The sequence below is a fragment of the Ochlerotatus camptorhynchus genome, unplaced genomic scaffold (assembly GCF_037179485.1).
Source record: "Ochlerotatus camptorhynchus isolate MF236.1 unplaced genomic scaffold, CSIRO-AGI_Acam_v1.1 ptg000341l, whole genome shotgun sequence".
Lineage (NCBI taxonomy): Eukaryota > Metazoa > Arthropoda > Insecta > Diptera > Culicidae > Ochlerotatus > Ochlerotatus camptorhynchus.
The window spans coordinates 137,264-154,974 of record NW_027040829.1 but is presented as its reverse complement, the minus strand read 5'-3'; the positions used below and the strand labels follow the sequence as shown (position 1 = coordinate 154,974).

General features: G+C 39.6%; 1 protein-coding gene across 2 annotated transcripts; it reads left to right on the top strand.

Moving 5' to 3' along the window:
- Window positions 1-7,555: 7,555 nt before the first annotated feature.
- Window positions 7,556-17,406, top strand: Droj2 (DnaJ heat shock protein family (Hsp40) member A4-like). Of its 2 annotated transcripts, none has more exons than XM_065231090.1 (4): window positions 7,556-7,677; window positions 8,972-9,309; window positions 15,202-15,991; window positions 16,307-17,406. In XM_065231090.1, exons 2-4 carry the CDS (start codon window positions 9,005-9,007, stop codon window positions 16,418-16,420), a joined length of 1,209 nt encoding a protein of 402 aa, XP_065087162.1. In that variant the 5' UTR covers window positions 7,556-7,677; window positions 8,972-9,004; the 3' UTR covers window positions 16,421-17,406. The 2 variants fall into 2 exon arrangements, with proteins under 2 accessions (XP_065087162.1, XP_065087163.1); XM_065231091.1 differs by lacking the exon at window positions 7,556-7,677 and adding an exon at window positions 7,744-8,041.
- Window positions 17,407-17,711: the final 305 nt, after the last annotated feature.

Below are 17,711 nucleotides of genomic sequence, written 5' to 3'. Positions count from 1 at the left end.
AACTCTGAGCTTCGTTGAAGAGCTCGTAGGCTTCAAAACCGCATGGTGAGGGACATAATACTTCAAAAGCTTTGGAGGATCTTGAGACTCATCAATCTGAATACAGTGACCGAGGGATTTGTACTCATTGATGAACTCTGCATATTGTTTTTTCAGCTCAGGGTTTTTCATGAACCGTTGTTCCAACATGAAGAATCGACGAAGAGCAATCGAACGATTGTCTTCTACCCGATGAATAGAATCTTTCAGGGGCAGTTGAACAATGTAACGACCATTCTGGTCGCGATGGGTTGTGGAGCAGAAAATTTCTTCGCACAACTGTTCTTCATTGGTGAGAGGATTACATGAATCCACGGATTCAATCGACCAAAACCTTTCCATAGAATCAGCAAGACTTTGCAGACCCACAGAGTAACAATGTTGTGCAACATGAGACTCTTCGATAGAACCAGCAACAACCCATCCAAGCCGAGTTTCTTGGAGGATTGGAAGTTCATCAGCCATCTTGACTTGACCTGGCAGCAATAATTTGAAAAACAACTGAATTCCAATCAGCAAGTCAATTTCACCAGGAATATGAAATTCAGGATCTGCTAGTGGAAGATTAGGAGGGATGTTCCACTTCCTTTTATCAAATGGAACAGATGGCATAGGGCCAGTAACTTTGTCAGCAACAAGACACTCAAGTTGCGCAGCATAGTTAGAATTACAAGAACGTATCTCAATTCTAACCATCTCAGATAGCGTTGAACGCTGACCATTTGCTCCGACTACCTCAACGTTAGTGGAGAAACGGGGTAGATTCAAAGACTTAACCAGACTACGAGAAGTAAGGTGAGCCTGGGAACCACAATCCAAAAATGCTCGACAGTATTTCAGATTTCCATCCGAATCCTTAATCTGAACCCTAGCGGTCATTAACAAACTATGACTCAGACGTGGGGGTTGCTTCAGTGAACGCGAGACTGCACTATTGGACTGGGATTCCTTGGGAACAGATTGATATTGCACATTTGGGACATTCGATTTCAAGACAGACTGCGAAACATCAGGAAAAGGTTGAGACTTCGAAATTGACTGTGAAACCTCAGAAACAGACTGGGATTCAGCGTTCGATACATTGGATTTCGAGGTAGACTGGAAAACCGGTTTATCACTATGCAGAAGGGTATGGTGTCTACCCTTGCATTTAGAACACGTATATGACGATGTACACGAATTACTTAAATGACCCACTTTCAAACAATTAAAACAAGCTTTGATCTCTCTTACCTTGGCTTGGCGTTGCACGACGGTCATCGCTCGGAAGATCTCGCACTTGAAGTTCGGGTGGGCTCCAGTTCCACACACTTCACAGGACTCCTTTCCGGTGACAGCAAAAGCTTTGGTAGAGATGCTCTTCACTTGATTCTTGCTTGGTACAGATGGCTTCGTAACGGGCGGCTTCACGATCGCATCCTCGCACCGCTCCAGGATTGCGCAGCGCTTCTTTAGGAACTCCATCGTGTCCTTGTACATGGGAATTTGCTTGTGGGGAACGGTTGATTCCCATTCCATCCGGGTTTTGGCATCCAGAGCTGTTGCCAAGAGGTTGACAACGAAACGCTCCGACATACCGTTCATCACTTCCTCCATGAGCTTCAATCCATCGATGTGTCGGGATACTTCGTCGACTAATTCCCGAAGATCCTTGGCACTTGTTCGGTTCATTTTCTTCAGGCTAAGCAGCCCCAGGATGTGTGTGTCTACGATGAGCCGCTTGTTTTCAAAACGTTCTTCCAGCAGCTCCCATGCTCCGGCATAATTATTCTCGTTCAAGGTGCAGACGTCGATGATTCCAGCGGCATTACCAATCAACGCTTTATCAAGGTGGTAAAGTTTGATGGCGTCGGAATCGGTGGATGTTCTCATGACGTCGAGAAACATGGCCTTGGAACGTGGCCAGTTCTCGGGTTTCCCATCGAAGGTGGGAATGGGAGCCTTGAGTGGTTGCTGCTGTACGATGATGCGAGGAATCCCTTCTCGCTGGGACGATGGCATCGGACGAGGTTGCGGCTCGGTCATCGACTGGATTAATGTTTCGACCAACATGCAAGCCTCGTTGTGTTGGTCTTCGAATAGGATGTACGTTTCATCCTGGTCCACTAGTTTTTCGGCGGGAGTCAAAGCGACGATTTGCCGATGAATATCACAATACTCCTGGTAGTGCGTTTCCAAATTGCGTGTGAAGACTTTCAGCTGCACCATACTCAATTGCCTTGCTCGAGCTCCAGATGCTTCTTCAACGGCCTTCCGGATCCTCGTCACTTTGGCCTTCGCTTGCCCACGAAGGTGAACAAGAGTCTTCACTTCAGCCATCTTCTCCTTTTCGTTCTTCACAGGTGTGTGTTGAATTGGCATCAAGCACAGCGATCACCTGCACAACGGTAGGCAGGAACGGACAGGAATAAACACGTTCCACCACTTGCACACGACGTAAGACGTTCGCGTACGTTTTGTTTTGCACACGCGACGACGAACAGGTTCGATTTCACTCGCGACTGTACTTTCGAAGAAACTTGCGGTTTTCCTTTTAGCCAAGCCACAAGAAAATTCTAAAACAAAACTCTGCGAGCTTTTCGTGAGGTAGCAGGAAATCCGATCGGCTGATCACAGCGACGAAAGGTAGGAAGTTTTCGACAATCGTCAGATTGTCGAAACGCTGTTGCGGTTGCAACAGAAACGGATGGGATCACACGGATCCGGTTCGGCAGGACCAAAAATGTCCGATCACGGACACTGGAGATGGTGTGGCAATCCTCGGCTCGGAGGATTCCAGCTGATTTGGCCAATTCCCCCTGTGGGAATGCCAACAGGAACACAACGAAAAGCTCGACTGAAATCCAACTCAACTCATAGCCCTGAAAAGGACTGTTTTGGCTTCGGCTTGTCCAAAGAGGAAAAACGAGAATGAATTAAAACTTTCAACGGCGCTATATTTCGGTGTTTGCTTTACAAAGCTTGTGGACTGTATGCAGGCGACGCGCAAAATGCGTCGCTTTAAATATGTTTGGCTTTCTTCTTTTTGATGTTGTATTCATTCATTTCTCCTTCATTCATAACCAATCAGCACTCGCTGCACGCTCGTTGGTTTGTGGTCGGTCGGTCGCTCGTCGCTCGGTCGGTGCTGCTGCTTGCATGCTCGTGCCAAGCCAGCGGCAGCGTAAGGAAATGATCAAAGCTTATTTTCAGGGTCTTGATACAAATTAAACATGTAGCACATTAGGGTTAGTTTCGGAAACCGATTACCCGCGGTCGCCTCGGGGTTAGTAGAGTTTTAAAGGATTGGGTAAGTGGTTAGGGCGATTACACAAAACAACTACTACTACTACTTCTACAACACATTACGTTCGCTTCAATCGCGAACAGAGGGGTTCGTGGATTTTCAAATGTTTCGAGGGGTGCATCGATTAGCTTGGGACCGAAGATAGTACCAGAGCTGAGCCAAAAAGTTGAGCACGTTTCTTCGAGACCTTCTGGTCTTAGAGTTACCTCTATGGTGGTAGCACAAACGAAGTGACAGACGACTAACTGGCGAAGAAATCCATTTAAATAATGTGGTTCACTGTAATAGAATTTTCTTGGAAGCTTGTGCCATCATCCACCAGATGGGTTAGTTTTTTTGTTTTGATTTGAACAAAGTTGATTTTGTGTACAATGATTCTTTGACAGTGTGCAAAGAGTGCGTATCATTTTGTCATTTTTTTTATGCATTTCAGTTTTGAGTAGAGTGAAAGAGATAGAACCAAAACATTCTAGTACATTTGGTGAAAATGCTAGTTCAATCCAGTAGTAGCAACAATCAATACGAAACTAACGATTTTAAATTGGCTCACCACTTTAGTAGCCTATTGGTCCCACGCAAACGATTAACGTACCCTATTCTAGTTGAAATTCTATTACTACACTATGTTTGTTTTGATTCGCTATGAAAGTTTGACAGATAACATCAGGGGTGTGTGGATTCATGCAGAACATGCAGGGGTGAGTGAAATAGCTTGGGACTGCTTGGAACCGTTGTTCTGGTACTGAGTGAGCCAAAAATAATAATGATTTTCTTCGGGACCCAGTGGTCTTAGAGTTACCTCTATGGTAGTAGCAACAATCAATACGAAACTAACGATTTTAAATTGGCTCACCACTTTAGTAGCCTATTGGTCCCAAGCAAACGATTAACGTACCCTATTCTAGTTGAAATTCTATTACTACACTATGTTTGTTTTGATTCACTATGAAAGTTTGACAGATAACATCAGGGGTGTGTGGATTCATGCAGAACATGCAGGGGTGAGTGAAATAGCTTGGGACTGCTTGGGACCGTTGTTCTGGTACTGAGTGAGCCAAAAATAATAATGATTTTCTTCGGGACCCAGTGGTCTTAGAGTTACCTCTATGTTATAACTCTGTAGTCTAACATGTTATAGCGCTATCTTGATGGTGGTTTCTGTGTTGCAATTATTTGACAACCGTTATAACATGTTATAACCATAGAGGTAACTCTAAGACCACTGGGTCCCGAAGAAAATCATTATTATTTTTGGCTCACTCAGTACCAGAACAACGGTCCCAAGCAGTCCCAAGCTATTTCACTCACCCCTGCATGTTCTGCATGAATCCACACACCCCTGATGTTATCTGTCAAACTTTCATAGCGAATCAAAACAAACATAGTGTAGTAATAGAATTTCAACTAGAATAGGGTACGTTAATCGTTTGCTTGGGACCAATAGGCTACTAAAGTGGTGAGCCAATTTAAAATCGTTAGTTTCGTATTGATTGTTGTTATAACTCTCCAGTCTGGACAGCGTTTTATTGAACGATAGTTATGAGAAAGTCGAATCTCTCGTTCCGTTTTTGACAACAACAAAAAGTGAGAGTGGGATGCAAAACTCACAAATACCCAAAATTAAGAAAAACGAACTTAAATTTAGGGTAATTTATATGTATTCATCGAAACCGGAATCTTTTCATTTTTGAATTCAATTCGTCGAACGTTGATGTCAAAGCTGTTGATTTTTAATTTTGTAATGTTGGTAATAGCTCGTTTTATTGCCATTCTTTTCGCACGCACCCGTTCGATCACTACACTGTAACTGGAAAGTACCCATTAATGGGTGAAAAAGTGCCCATTTCGAAGTAAAGTAGGTAAACTCATTTAATGGGTAAAACGTCTTTACCCATTAATGGGTAAAGACCTTGTACGTCAAATCATGGGGTACTTTTTTACCCATTTTTAAATAATAATTGGCTTTATAAAATGGGTACAAAGTACCCAATTTTGAAATCCTTAAACCAGGATTCTTCTTTTAGAATTTGTATGATTTATGGATCATTGAAAGAGCCACAATGAATAGTTAAGAATACAAAACGTTATTTATATTTATATCTTTATTTCACCATTTTCCATCCAGTGGTCTTTCCATCGTTCGTGCAAGAAATGGTGCTCCCAAAGCTCTCCTGGGATCTCCTTGCTGATCCGGCTAGTTCTGTCCCTGCAAGTTTCAGATTGATGTTTAGATGTGGGCAGAAAGAAATAAAATAAGAAATACCTACTTTTCAAACGAGCAATTTCCATTCGACATCGTTAAGACACTTTGCGACTGAAGCGAGGACTGGAAGATGTTATCTAAGTTGCTTTTCACCCATTAATGAGTAAAAAAGTACTCATTATTCTCGCCCGAAGCGCTCTAAGAAATGGGTAAAAGAGTACCCATTATTTGAAATTGAACTTCACCCATTATTTGACAGCCTCATATAGTCATCAAAAATGGGTCCTTTTTTACCCATTAATGGGTACATGGCAGTTGCAGTGTACTGCTGAAGTGAGAAAGAACCGAGAAAAGAACACCGGTCCAATCTTCTACACGGTAAAAAAAAAGGCCCCAACTGCCAGTTCACTTTTACCTACTTTTGACTAGTTTGTTTCCTTTTCTCCTTCTAATGACTCAAATTTGAGAATATCAGCTCATAAACTCACTAGAAGCTTATTGAACGATAGTCATGAGAAAGTCGAATCTCTCGTTCCGTTTTTGACAACAACAAAAAGTGAGAGTGGGATGCTAAACACAAAATTACCCAAAATTAAGTAAAAAGAACTTAAATTTAGGGGATTTTTTTCTCGGTGTACCCTAATCAAATCAGTGCCAACATTTCAAAGGGGCGTAATTGCATTTGTAAACAATGGCTTTAGTCGTCGATTTCTCGCGAATAAAAGCTCACTCATGAAAAATAATGACACCAGCAGGTAGAGGAATGTTTCGTCTCCCACATAAACGCGAACCATAAATTGACCTTACCTAAAATGGTTAAAAATTGTTTATAATCCCTGCTAAACTTTAACTGAAATGGTTATGGAACTTTACATGAACGTTTAATGATAAAGTTTCAACCTTATGTATTATGGTTTTTTGGAACTGGACCTTACAAATAATGGGTTGTTAAGAACCATTACCATTCCAAATACTTGTTTTCTCCATACATTTTCAGAAAGAGAACTATATAAGAACGTTTTTACTTATGATTTGAGAACATTAATGGTAATGGTTATGGTAGTCAGTAAGGTCCATTAATGGTTTTGTATTATCGCTCAACTTTACGTGGAATATATCGTGAATTGGTAATCAGTAAATTACAGGCAACCAATTCGCGATATATTCCACATAAAGTTGATCGATGTTACAAAACCATTTGTGGACCTTACTGACTACCATAACCATTACCATTAAAGTTCTCAAACCATAAGTTAAAAGGTTCTAATATAGTTCTCTTTCCTAAAATGTATGGAGAAAACAAGAATTTGGAACGGTAATGGTTCTTAACAACCCATTATTTGTAAGGTCCAGTTCCAAAAAACCATAATACATAAGGTTGAAACTTTATCACTAAACGTTCATGTAAAGTTCCATAACCATTTCAGTTAAAGTTTAGCAGGGATTATAAACAATTTTTAACCATTTTAGGTAAGGTCAATTTATGGTTCGCGTTTATGCGGGCTACCAGCTAGCATTGTAATTTTGGAGAAGTAAGATTTCATTCGAAAGAAATTGACGGCTAAAGTCATTGTTTACAAAAGCAATTACGCCCCTTTGAAATGTTGGCACTGAAATAATATTGTTTTAAAATGATTTTTTACATATTTCTAGATCAACAATAGAAAAGGGCCCATCATCATTTGTAAACAAACCGTTCCAAAGCCCTTTACTAACAAACCGAAGGCCACCCACGCAAACCAACACCATCATCGGATAGGGGAAACTTCTACCTACACGATGATGGTACTGGTTTGTGTGGGCGGCCTTCGATTTGTGAGTAATTGGCTTTGGAACGGTTTGTTTACAAATACTGATGGGCCTTTTTCTATTGTTGATCCAGTTTTGCAATCATTGTGTGTATTTTGACGTTTACCTGTTCTTCGATTATTCGTACTACTCGTACTTATACAAACTGGTTTTGCATCTTGCTTACTCCAACGTAGAAATTTCTGTCATATTTCGTCAGTTTCATCTTCGTGACGGCATCGGTTCATGTTCGGGTGGAAAAGCTACGAACTTTCTAGAAGCGAACCTGCATACTTTGCTTTGAACCGCAGTACGGTTCCAGAACGTTCTCAGGCCTGGTCTGGTGTTGCTGCGTGTGTTGGTAAGTATGGATTTTCGTATGGGTATTCTGATGGGGGAAGAAGGATCATGAATGTGGACCCACGAAGTGCTGTTTAGTAGTGATTCAGTATTTCCAGAAAAAGCATTTTGCGAAAGCGAAAAAAACGCTGCGCCGCTGTCGCGATAATCTGTTCCTTACGTAAAGCAACTGGAAGTGGAGTTTACCAAGAGATAAGTGCTGAAGTTACGGTCAAAGTGAAAAATCGATAAATTTCTGCAGAAAAGGAAATCGACTTTTTTTTATATAACGTGGTGCATACAGTCGGATCAGACAAAAAACTGCACTCGATTCGGTTTGAAAATCGATAATTTTTCTCTGTTCTCGAAAGTTTAGCATCAGCATCGTAAGTAATCCCAAAATCAGCAGTGAAACGATCAACAAAGTCTAGCAAATTCGACGTGTCCCCAGAGTGCTTCTTCCTGGGAAGGAAATTTGTGCGACGGGAAATATGGTTATTATTTTAATGATTTTTCATTCGCTACAATCTGTACTGTTAGGGAATCGATTTTTCAGGCTGCTAGAATGTTCTGCTTATTTTTAGACTACCCTTCAAACGAACTGTTGCTTGAAAATGGATATTATCCGCTGAGGGAAATCTGGAAAAGTTACTCCTGTTCTGCTCTTCCGGGTTCGTTTTTCGCCACTTCGGAAGATCGATCCAAACGAAACGCCATTAGCTTAGCCCTGAACTTCGCTATGGGCATCTGTATGTCAATGCGTGTATTTTTCATGGTTCTAGAAAAACGTGTTCGGCGACAACAAAGAGAATATTATTTTCTCTGCCGTCGTTAGGTGATGCATCGGTTGTAGTTTTCACACATAGTTTTTTTTTTTATGAAAATGTATAGATGTTTCTAGTAGACGAACAATTTCACCAAATGGGAATACAAATTTTTGCGATATAACAAAAATGCTTTTGCAAGTCGCCATTTTGTTTCGTCAGAGATGAGCCGTCATCGGTTTCGTTTTCGTGTGAAATAGGTGCTGGGAGAATAATTAATGAAAAAAAAAAACGTTTTTCCTGATTAGCGTGATATGAAACCGTGACTCAGCACCCGTTCGTTTCCAGGAAGGCAGCTTGATAAATAAAATTGTGGGTACAGACCCAGGAACTGTCAAAATCCCTTCAGAAACCACGGTGTTTATAAATAGTTTCGAGGCAGTAGCAGCAGCAGTCGCCTACAACGTAAAAAGCAATAGAACCCTCCTCCCCCTGAAAGTCTAGTACCATCTGATTTTCCCTTTAGTTAACACTTGCATTCTTTTGTTCTAGAAAATCAAGACCGAACAAAGTAAACGGCACAAGATGGTGAAAGAAACAGGTTTCTACGATATATTAGGCGTAAAGCCTGGCTGTTCCCAGGACGACCTGAAGAAGGCTTACAGAAAACTGGCTCTGAAGTACCACCCGGACAAGAATCCAAATGAAGGAGACAAGTTCAAACAGATCTCGATGGCGTACGAAGTTCTGTCGGACCCAGAAAAGAAGGCCATCTATGACGAAGGTGGTGAACAAGCCATCAAGAAGGGCGGTGGTAGCGGCGGCGGCGGCTTCCACAGTCCGATGGACATCTTTGAAATGTTCTTCAATGGAGGAATGGGCGGACGAAGGTAAGTTTACAAGGACGATTGTGGTCAGTTTTGTTATCGTCATGCGGCCGGAGTGAAATTGAGATTTGATTAATGGCAGTTGAGGCTCGACCGTCTGTCATTTTGATATACACTGGATTGAGCTTTGCAATCAGCTGAGTACCTATGCATTAAGATAGAATTCCAGTATACCTAACGTTTACGTGAATATTACACGGTAAGAAAAAAATATCCAGCGGCCAGTTCATGTTTACCTGTTTTTGACTAGTTTGTCTCATTTTTTTTCTTATTGTCAAAAACGGAGGAGCTTAACCACCAAAAAGCTGTGGGAGCCCAACATTGAGTATAATCATATTTACCTACTTTCGGGTAGAAAGCGAGTGGAAAATTCCATAGAAATTGCACATAAGTAAATGAAAACTATTTTGACCCGCTTTATCTAGTGAAAAGAGCTTCCTGTTGGATATTTTTTTTCTTTTTACTTTTTTGGATACCGTGTACACTATTCATATGTTTTCTTATTTCTGGACTAACATGTAAAAATCGCCTATGAGCCGAACGTAAACATAGTATTGACTTAACACCGAGGTTTATCATCATCAGGGAAGACTGGGAGGGCTCAATGGGCAAGGTTGCAAAGACTCATTTCAGCTAAAACAATGTTTTTCTAAATTATGAAATAATTAGATGCCATGATCAAATTTTGAATTGGTAGGATACAAGAAGAGGTTGCAGAGAATGTGTTTGACATATTAAACCTGTTTATTTCACTTCATGAGAGTCACAATCAGCGATTTTTCACAAACTCACTCACTCACTCAGCGATCAGCAAATCGCTGATTGTGACTCATAGAAAGCAAAATTTACAGGTTTTATGTTTCCAACGCATACTTTATAACCTCTTCTTGTAAGTTACAAGTAAAACATGCCATCATACCATCTTTTGGTTTTATTATTCCGAAAAACATTATTTTAGCTGAAATGAGTCTTTGCAACCTTGTTCAAGTCACTTTTTCATAGGTGATCTTTTTTTTAAAGAAAATGATGTTGACACACTTTTCTTAAAAAATATATTTGCAGAAAAGTGCTTCAATTTGAAAAAGAAACTTTAATCGCCCGTTTCATTTTTCTATATAGGGTGGTTGTGGACAGTAACGGCCGGCTATGGGTAACCGAATGAACAAGCCCAACGATTACAATTAGGAAAAACTCGCCTAGACACAGCGGTGGATACTTGTTTGCTATCTTGTGAAATGTATTAAAACATGCACGAAATGCGTATTCAATGAGCGCTATTTATTAAAAGGTTACTTATTAAACACGCAATGGCTGTGAAAGTGTTTCAAAGAATACGCCTTTGAGAGAGACCTTGGAGTATTTTATAAAAGAAACAATGGAATATTCACCCATATTCTTGTTTTCGTTCAAACCGTAGTTTCCATACATAAAACCCTCCCTTTGGCTAGTTTTTGCACCTTGCTGCTTGTAGGGTGGGCTTAATTTTATGCTTTATAATAGTGGAGTGTTGGATACGGTAGGTTAATGGCCGGCGTTGCTGGTTCATGCCGCGATATCATGGCGCCATTAGCAGGCGATGTGGATTACTCACACCAAATTTTTATCGCTGGAAATCAGCAATTTTTTGCTGAATTTTGCCGAGCTGAAATTTCAGCAATCATTCCAGCAATATAAAATTACTGAAATTTTCAGCAATGTGAAATGTCATTCTGCTTGACAGAGGTTTACTGAATTATCAGCATATTTAATAGATTTGCTGAAAATTCAGCAATCGCATAATTTGACAGCCTTTGCTGATAGAATTAACCACTTCATTCGAGTAGTTAAAATGACGTGAGCTGAAAGATAAAGTTATTTGTAGTTGTCGTCATATTATCCACGGACAAAACGGCTCCAACGAAAAAATTGTAAAAATTATCAAGAGACGGTTCAAAATTGAATTTGAAAATAAAGTATATTTTAACCAAAAGCAAAAATGCTCGGCGAATATCACAGCCTGCCGAAAACAACGTTTATTCAAACGGATGTATGTTGCTCCTTCCTCATACTGTGGTGCCTTGATGATTAAGATCGGTAGCTTGGTCTTAGAATATCCAAAAGCGAATTGCTCAACGTCGTCTTCGGGCTGAAAAGGTCATTAGTATTATTTGCAAATTAGAATAATTTATTAAATTATTGATTACTCATACATTGATCCACTCGATGATATGATCCCAGTAGTTTGTGATCTTTTATGGTCCTTGAATTGCACGCTAAGCCCCACGAGTTGGAAGTTTGTCCTTTACGATAACAAGTGTTCGAATAAATTCTGTAAACCACAAATACATAATCAAAAATGTATCCATTTTCACAGCAAATTTTCTCACGGGATTTGATATATGAATGCAAGCTGTGGTGTTTTGCCAGTATTTTTGGCTGCAAAATTTCCCAGGTTTCATTGAAGTCGCCAGCATTAGGAAACATCACATCGAAATCCACTGAGATCTAAAACCGAAAAATTTGCAAGTAATTAGAATGAAATGGCTAGTTTTAAATATTATACTAACTTCCGGATCCATTACGGAATTAACTTGTTGCAGAATAATTACTTAACAACCACACGCGCACTGCACTCAGCGTAGTCGAAAAACAAAAACATTTGCGGCTTTTTTTTTCTTCTTATTTTGACAGAGTGAAAACGAGACGATGAAGAAATATGCTGAATTTTCAGCAATCTTGTCAAGTTGCTGGTTTTCAGTAAAAACGAACCAAATTTTGATTTTCAGTAAAATCGTAGATTGCTGATTGCTTTTCAGTAAACCATTTTGTTGAAATCTTTGATCAATTTTTGGTGTGTAAGCTTCCTCTCTCTGATGAACCACTGCATGAGAGAACCAAAGATCTAGTCAGGCAGTGATAGTATCACACTTGTTACTCCTTTGTTTGAGAGCCGCGTTGTAATACGCTTACGTATAGGCACTGACGTTGGGTGTGATACTGGTGGGTTTTGCCGCAAATCTCTTTTTTTTTTACACAGATAGATTTATTTGGGTTTGCAAGGGAATTATACTATTGAAATATTTCAGAAAGTGTCCAACAGTGCTCTTTCTATTCGCGTGACAAGACTCAGGGAACAAAGTTAAACACCATTTGTGTACGTGGTATTGTAACTAATCTTATATATCAAGCATAACTTTTCAAAAGGACGTAAGTCGCAAAAATAAACAAATCGATATTTTGCATCTAACCGAATATAAAATTCATGCTTTTCCTACGAGTTCATGAAAAACAAGGTTTGAAATTGTAGTGCATTATGGAAAATATATTTAATGAACGCCCTATGTGACCTTCTTTCATTGTTTTTAAAATGGTGTTGATACACCCTTTTATTGTTAACATGACTTAACTGTTAAAATTTGATGATAACACAAAAACTGCAGATACGCTCACAGTGAAGCGTCGTATGTGAAAAAATAAAACATCCACTATCAATCAGCAAATGCGTCAAGTTTGTATGTTTGTTTTTGTATTTCCGGGAGCAACATGTTTATTATTTCAAAAGTATTCTAATAAAATTGCACTTTAATCTTGACTTTAATATTGAACTTCACATATCAATCTGATCAGCGCTTTATTAATACGAAAAACACAAAACGTATAACATCTGACAGCAGATAATGCGGTGACCCTCTCATCTCCGGTTTTAACATCGATTATTTTACTACTCTGGGTAGTTATGTAAATAAACCAACCAACCGACAATTCCTCAATGCTTTTCGAGTTGCCGACGTATCTTCACTGCAAAAAAAAAACCGGTGTATCTGATTTGACGTATGTGAAAACCCTTCTGTCAAATAGACGAATCATGCAGGGTGTATGTAACAATCAAGGTGTGATACCGACGAATCAATCAGGGTGTATGTGAGTAGAACACAAGTAAAAGGTGTATGATTTTGTTATATCAAAAGTCTTGTCCGTGTTTGCAAAACTCAACATTTTTCACAATTCTCTTAAACGATATCCCTTTATCCAACTAATAGCACAAACAGATTTAAAAAAATAGCATTAACTTTTAAATAGCATTTAATAATCTCATATAGACATTGCTATCCAATGTTTTTAATTTCCTATCCAATGTTACATACGTCCTTTTGAAAAGTTATGCTAGATATGTTTCATTTTGATATGGGATAAGTGTTTGAACTATGGCTCGGGATTTCCACTGTGGCGTACTTCTATTGTGACATACCCATACGTATTTTTGTGGTGCGTCATAGTGGCAACGTGTGAGCGTAGTAGGAGTATTATATACCCTGTATAATTTAAAAATCAGCTAGGAAACTAAACTAACTTCAAAGCGAAGCATTTTAGTCACTTGAAGATATAATAAATATACTGCCTACAATCGCATATCAGTCCCTTATGGATTTTCGTCAATTTTGAGATAACGCTATCCACTATCAATTGGCATCTACTTTTATATTATGTGATAAAACTATGGACTTTGAATGGGAAAACAACATCAGGTCAGTTTGTCTTATCAAGCAAAATAATCGCATATCAGTCCCATCCTGAAATTCAATCGCCCATAGTTCAAGTTAAAGGTCTGCTTTTTGAATTGCAAAAAAAAATATAGGGGAAATGACGGCTTCGGCATGCCAGACTATTTTCGGCAACCCAAATTGAAACACTATTTTCACTGGATTTTCTTACGAAAACACTTCGCTGAATGCATGCAAACGATTCTTTATGCTTTCAGCTTCAATTTGACTATATTTTTACCACTGAGAAAAAGCAATCTAGTAAGGTTTTCTTGAAATGAAACACACGCACTACAAATTGTAGCTGATTTCGAGTTGCCGATAATAGAACAGCAGATTTACATGCAGTTCAAATGGAACGGTTGCCGAAGAAAAACTGGTTGCCGACAATACTCGCTCTCACTAGAGAAGATTGGAGCTTTGTAAAAGCGTTTCAAAACAGTTTTTGACAATTCTTTCGACTGAAATTGTTAGAGCAGCTGGCAGCAAAAGATTGTAAACAAACCAATACTGCATCTCCAAGCGCAATCTCACGAACACTAAAATCCAACATCCATATATAAAAATGAAGAAGAAGAAGAAACAAAAAGGTATCGCGATATCACAACTACTTAAAAAGGTAGCGCGCGGTCTCACGCACACTTTTGTGCATCAGGAGAACTCTATAGAAAGAAGATCGCTGCTTAGATTGCCGAGAATACGTAAATTCCCCTATATGCAGGTCGGACTCGATTATCCGGAGTATCGATTTTTTTTTCACTCCGGATAATCGAATCACAAAAAAAAAAAATCAAATTGGAAATTGCACTTCGTAACTTCGACTGCCATTTTCTCAATGCCTACTTTTTCCATACGGAACTGATGGGATTATAGGCAGTATACCCCGTGTCCTTAGTTCAGTCACTTTAGTGAATGTCGTATTACTCCATCACTATTGAGAAATGATGAAGTATTCGGATTTGTCAACCAATCTGAAAACTGCATTGTAAAGGTTCAAATCATCTAATGTCACAATTTTAATCATCAAGTCATAAACGAAACGGATTATATTGAAGTGAAGAAGCCTACAATTTTCAATTTTGTTGCATTAAGTCACCAAAAATGTGTACATTGCTTAAGGTGCTCATTATGCGCGCCTTCCCCCTATCTTTCATCGGATTTTACAAAACGATTTCTGCATTGAACATCCAATGAAATTTAAAGGATTTCACCAACGGAGATTAGTGTGGTTTGGTTCAAGGTAGATATGTGCATTTCATCGCCGTGTTATAGTGAACAGCCAATCTCAATATTATTTAAAGGCCGCATAAGTTAAAAGTTAGACTGTAACCAATGGTATGGCATCAGTAGCTGATGATTTATTTTTCTTTTGCAGCAAACGAGAACGCCGTGGCAAGGATCTGGTCCACCAGCTCTCGGTCACGTTGGAGGAACTGTACTCGGGTACCACCAGAAAGTTAGCTTTACAAAAGAACATTATCTGTGATCAATGCGAGGGTCACGGCGGCAAGAAGGGTGCTGTCCAGAAATGCTCACCGTGTCGTGGTACCGGTGTCGTGACCAAGATCCAGCAGCTGGCTCCAGGCTTTGTCCAACAGTTTGAGGAAGCATGCCGTCAGTGTCGAGGAATGGGCGAAATCATCGACGAGAAGGACAAGTGCAGAAAGTGCAATGGGCGGAAAACAGTACGAGATCGCAAGATACTTGAAGTGAACGTAGAAAAGGGAATGCGCGACGGACAGAAGATTGTATTCTCTGGCGAAGGTGATCAAGACCCCGACTTGCAACCCGGCGATATTGTGATAGTTCTGGACGAAAAGGAACATCCTATTTTCAAGCGATCTGGCCAGGATCTGATCATGCACATGCAACTGCAGCTGGTCGAGTCGCTTTGTGGTTTCCAGAAGATAATCCGAACGCTGGACGATCGGGATCTGGTCATCACTTCCCATTCCGGCGAAGTTATGAAGCATGAGGCAATCAAATACGTGTCCGGTGAGGGAATGCCTCAATACAAGAACCCGTTCGAGAAAGGACGGCTTATCATGCAATTCTTCATCGCGTTCCCGGATTCCATACCGATCGATATGGTTCCCATCTTGGAACAGTGTTTACCCGGACGGCCCGTAGTGAAGGTTCCCGAAGACGTCGAAGAATGCAACATGGTGAGTAGAGTACTTCAATTTTATGTTTTATGCATTACGTGTAAATTGGTTTTTCGGCTAGCAAAACTCCAAAAGCCAGACTGTACTACTTCCAACTTCCGAAAATGCATCCATGTTCAAGCATATTTGCATCATTGTGGAATCGAGTACAGTCTACAATTTACTTTCGAATGCTAGAATAACTCTGGGACTCAAAAGGATGATTTTGCAAAGTTGTCGCAAATCTCATTTTTCTACAATCCCGACAATGTTTCAATGCAATCTTTTACTTAATAGTGGTTAGAAATCTAATGTGCTCATTTTTTATTTTTGCAGCTTGAACTGGACCCAGAGCACGATCGTCGAAGTGGTCTCTATAAGAACGCTTACGACGAGGACGAAGACCACCACGGTCCGGGAGTGCGAGTGCAGCAGTGTGCCACCAGTTAAGCGCATTTCCTTCCAACATGGAGGAAAAGACATTGCTGTATAGGGAAAGGAACGAAAGCAAGGGAGCGAAGGAGTGGGCGTTAACTCTGTCAGTGTGTCTGTCAGCGCATTAGATGCTAAATTAGGAACTTAGTTTTTTTTCTTAACCAAAACCGCCGTTTAAGATAAAAAAAAGAGCAGAGAGGAAACAGAGAAAATCAACACAAGCAGCAACTCTTAACCGCTCGCAGTTTGGGAAATCTATTGGCAAAGAAACAGGACAGTGTAACAACCTTTTGAATTTACATGCTTTAGACGTATGAAGGAATCGTACTTTCGATAAAGAAAAAGATAAATTTGGCAAATATACTTCACAAGCTGCTCTCCGTCATTCATTCCAAAAAAAGAAGAAGATCAGCAACACCACTATCATATTTGCTATCTTATCATCCAATAAAAGAGGTATTTTTTGTTCGGAATTAATTTGTCTTTCAGTTGATTTTGTGAAGAGAACACTCATTTTTTCCATTATAGCCTTTCGTTAGGAGCGTTGATTTTCCTTCGTTATACAATTATCAGTAGCATGCTCATAGCACCACCAGTAGGGTTAAACCTTTCTGAACTACTTAGCACATTTGTCAAAGAAGGTAACTTATTTTTTATCCATCTATTTATGTTTTCTACTCTATGCTAGCAAAAGCCTTGCCCACATTTCTACTCGTTGAACATTCGACCAGGTGGAAAGGGTGAGGTATAAATGTGTAAGACACAGTTAATTAAACATGAAATGCAAAAGGAAAAACAAGATAACAATACGTCAACTACTACTAGCTGGAAGAATATTTAATGGGACAACCATAAATTAAACCATACATAGGAAAAGATATTCGGGATGCAAGCAACAGGACAGTTTTGGACCTTCTATTCTCCGTCTGGAAAGAAATAAGGATTTAAAATAAAACAGGAAAACTAAATAAAATATTTTATCATTGTCTGTAACTTCCATACTTGACGGGTCTTTTTGTTGTGCAATATTCTGATGACAAGCTGTTTCCTATATAGAAAATTATCGTTAAGTATGCTAAATATTGCCCATTTCATTGAAAACAATTCAACGCAACTGACCACCGCAGCAGGTTTTTCGAGCAGTACATGAAATTTTGACCACTCTAACGAATGGGCTTTTGTGACTTTGTTTTTTTTTTTTATTTATTTATTTTTTTCGTCGGACTTTTGTTGTCTAAAATAGCTTTCTATAGTAATATTTCGGAACAACTAACAATGTTGCGATCTCCTTTTTGGCGTTCATTCA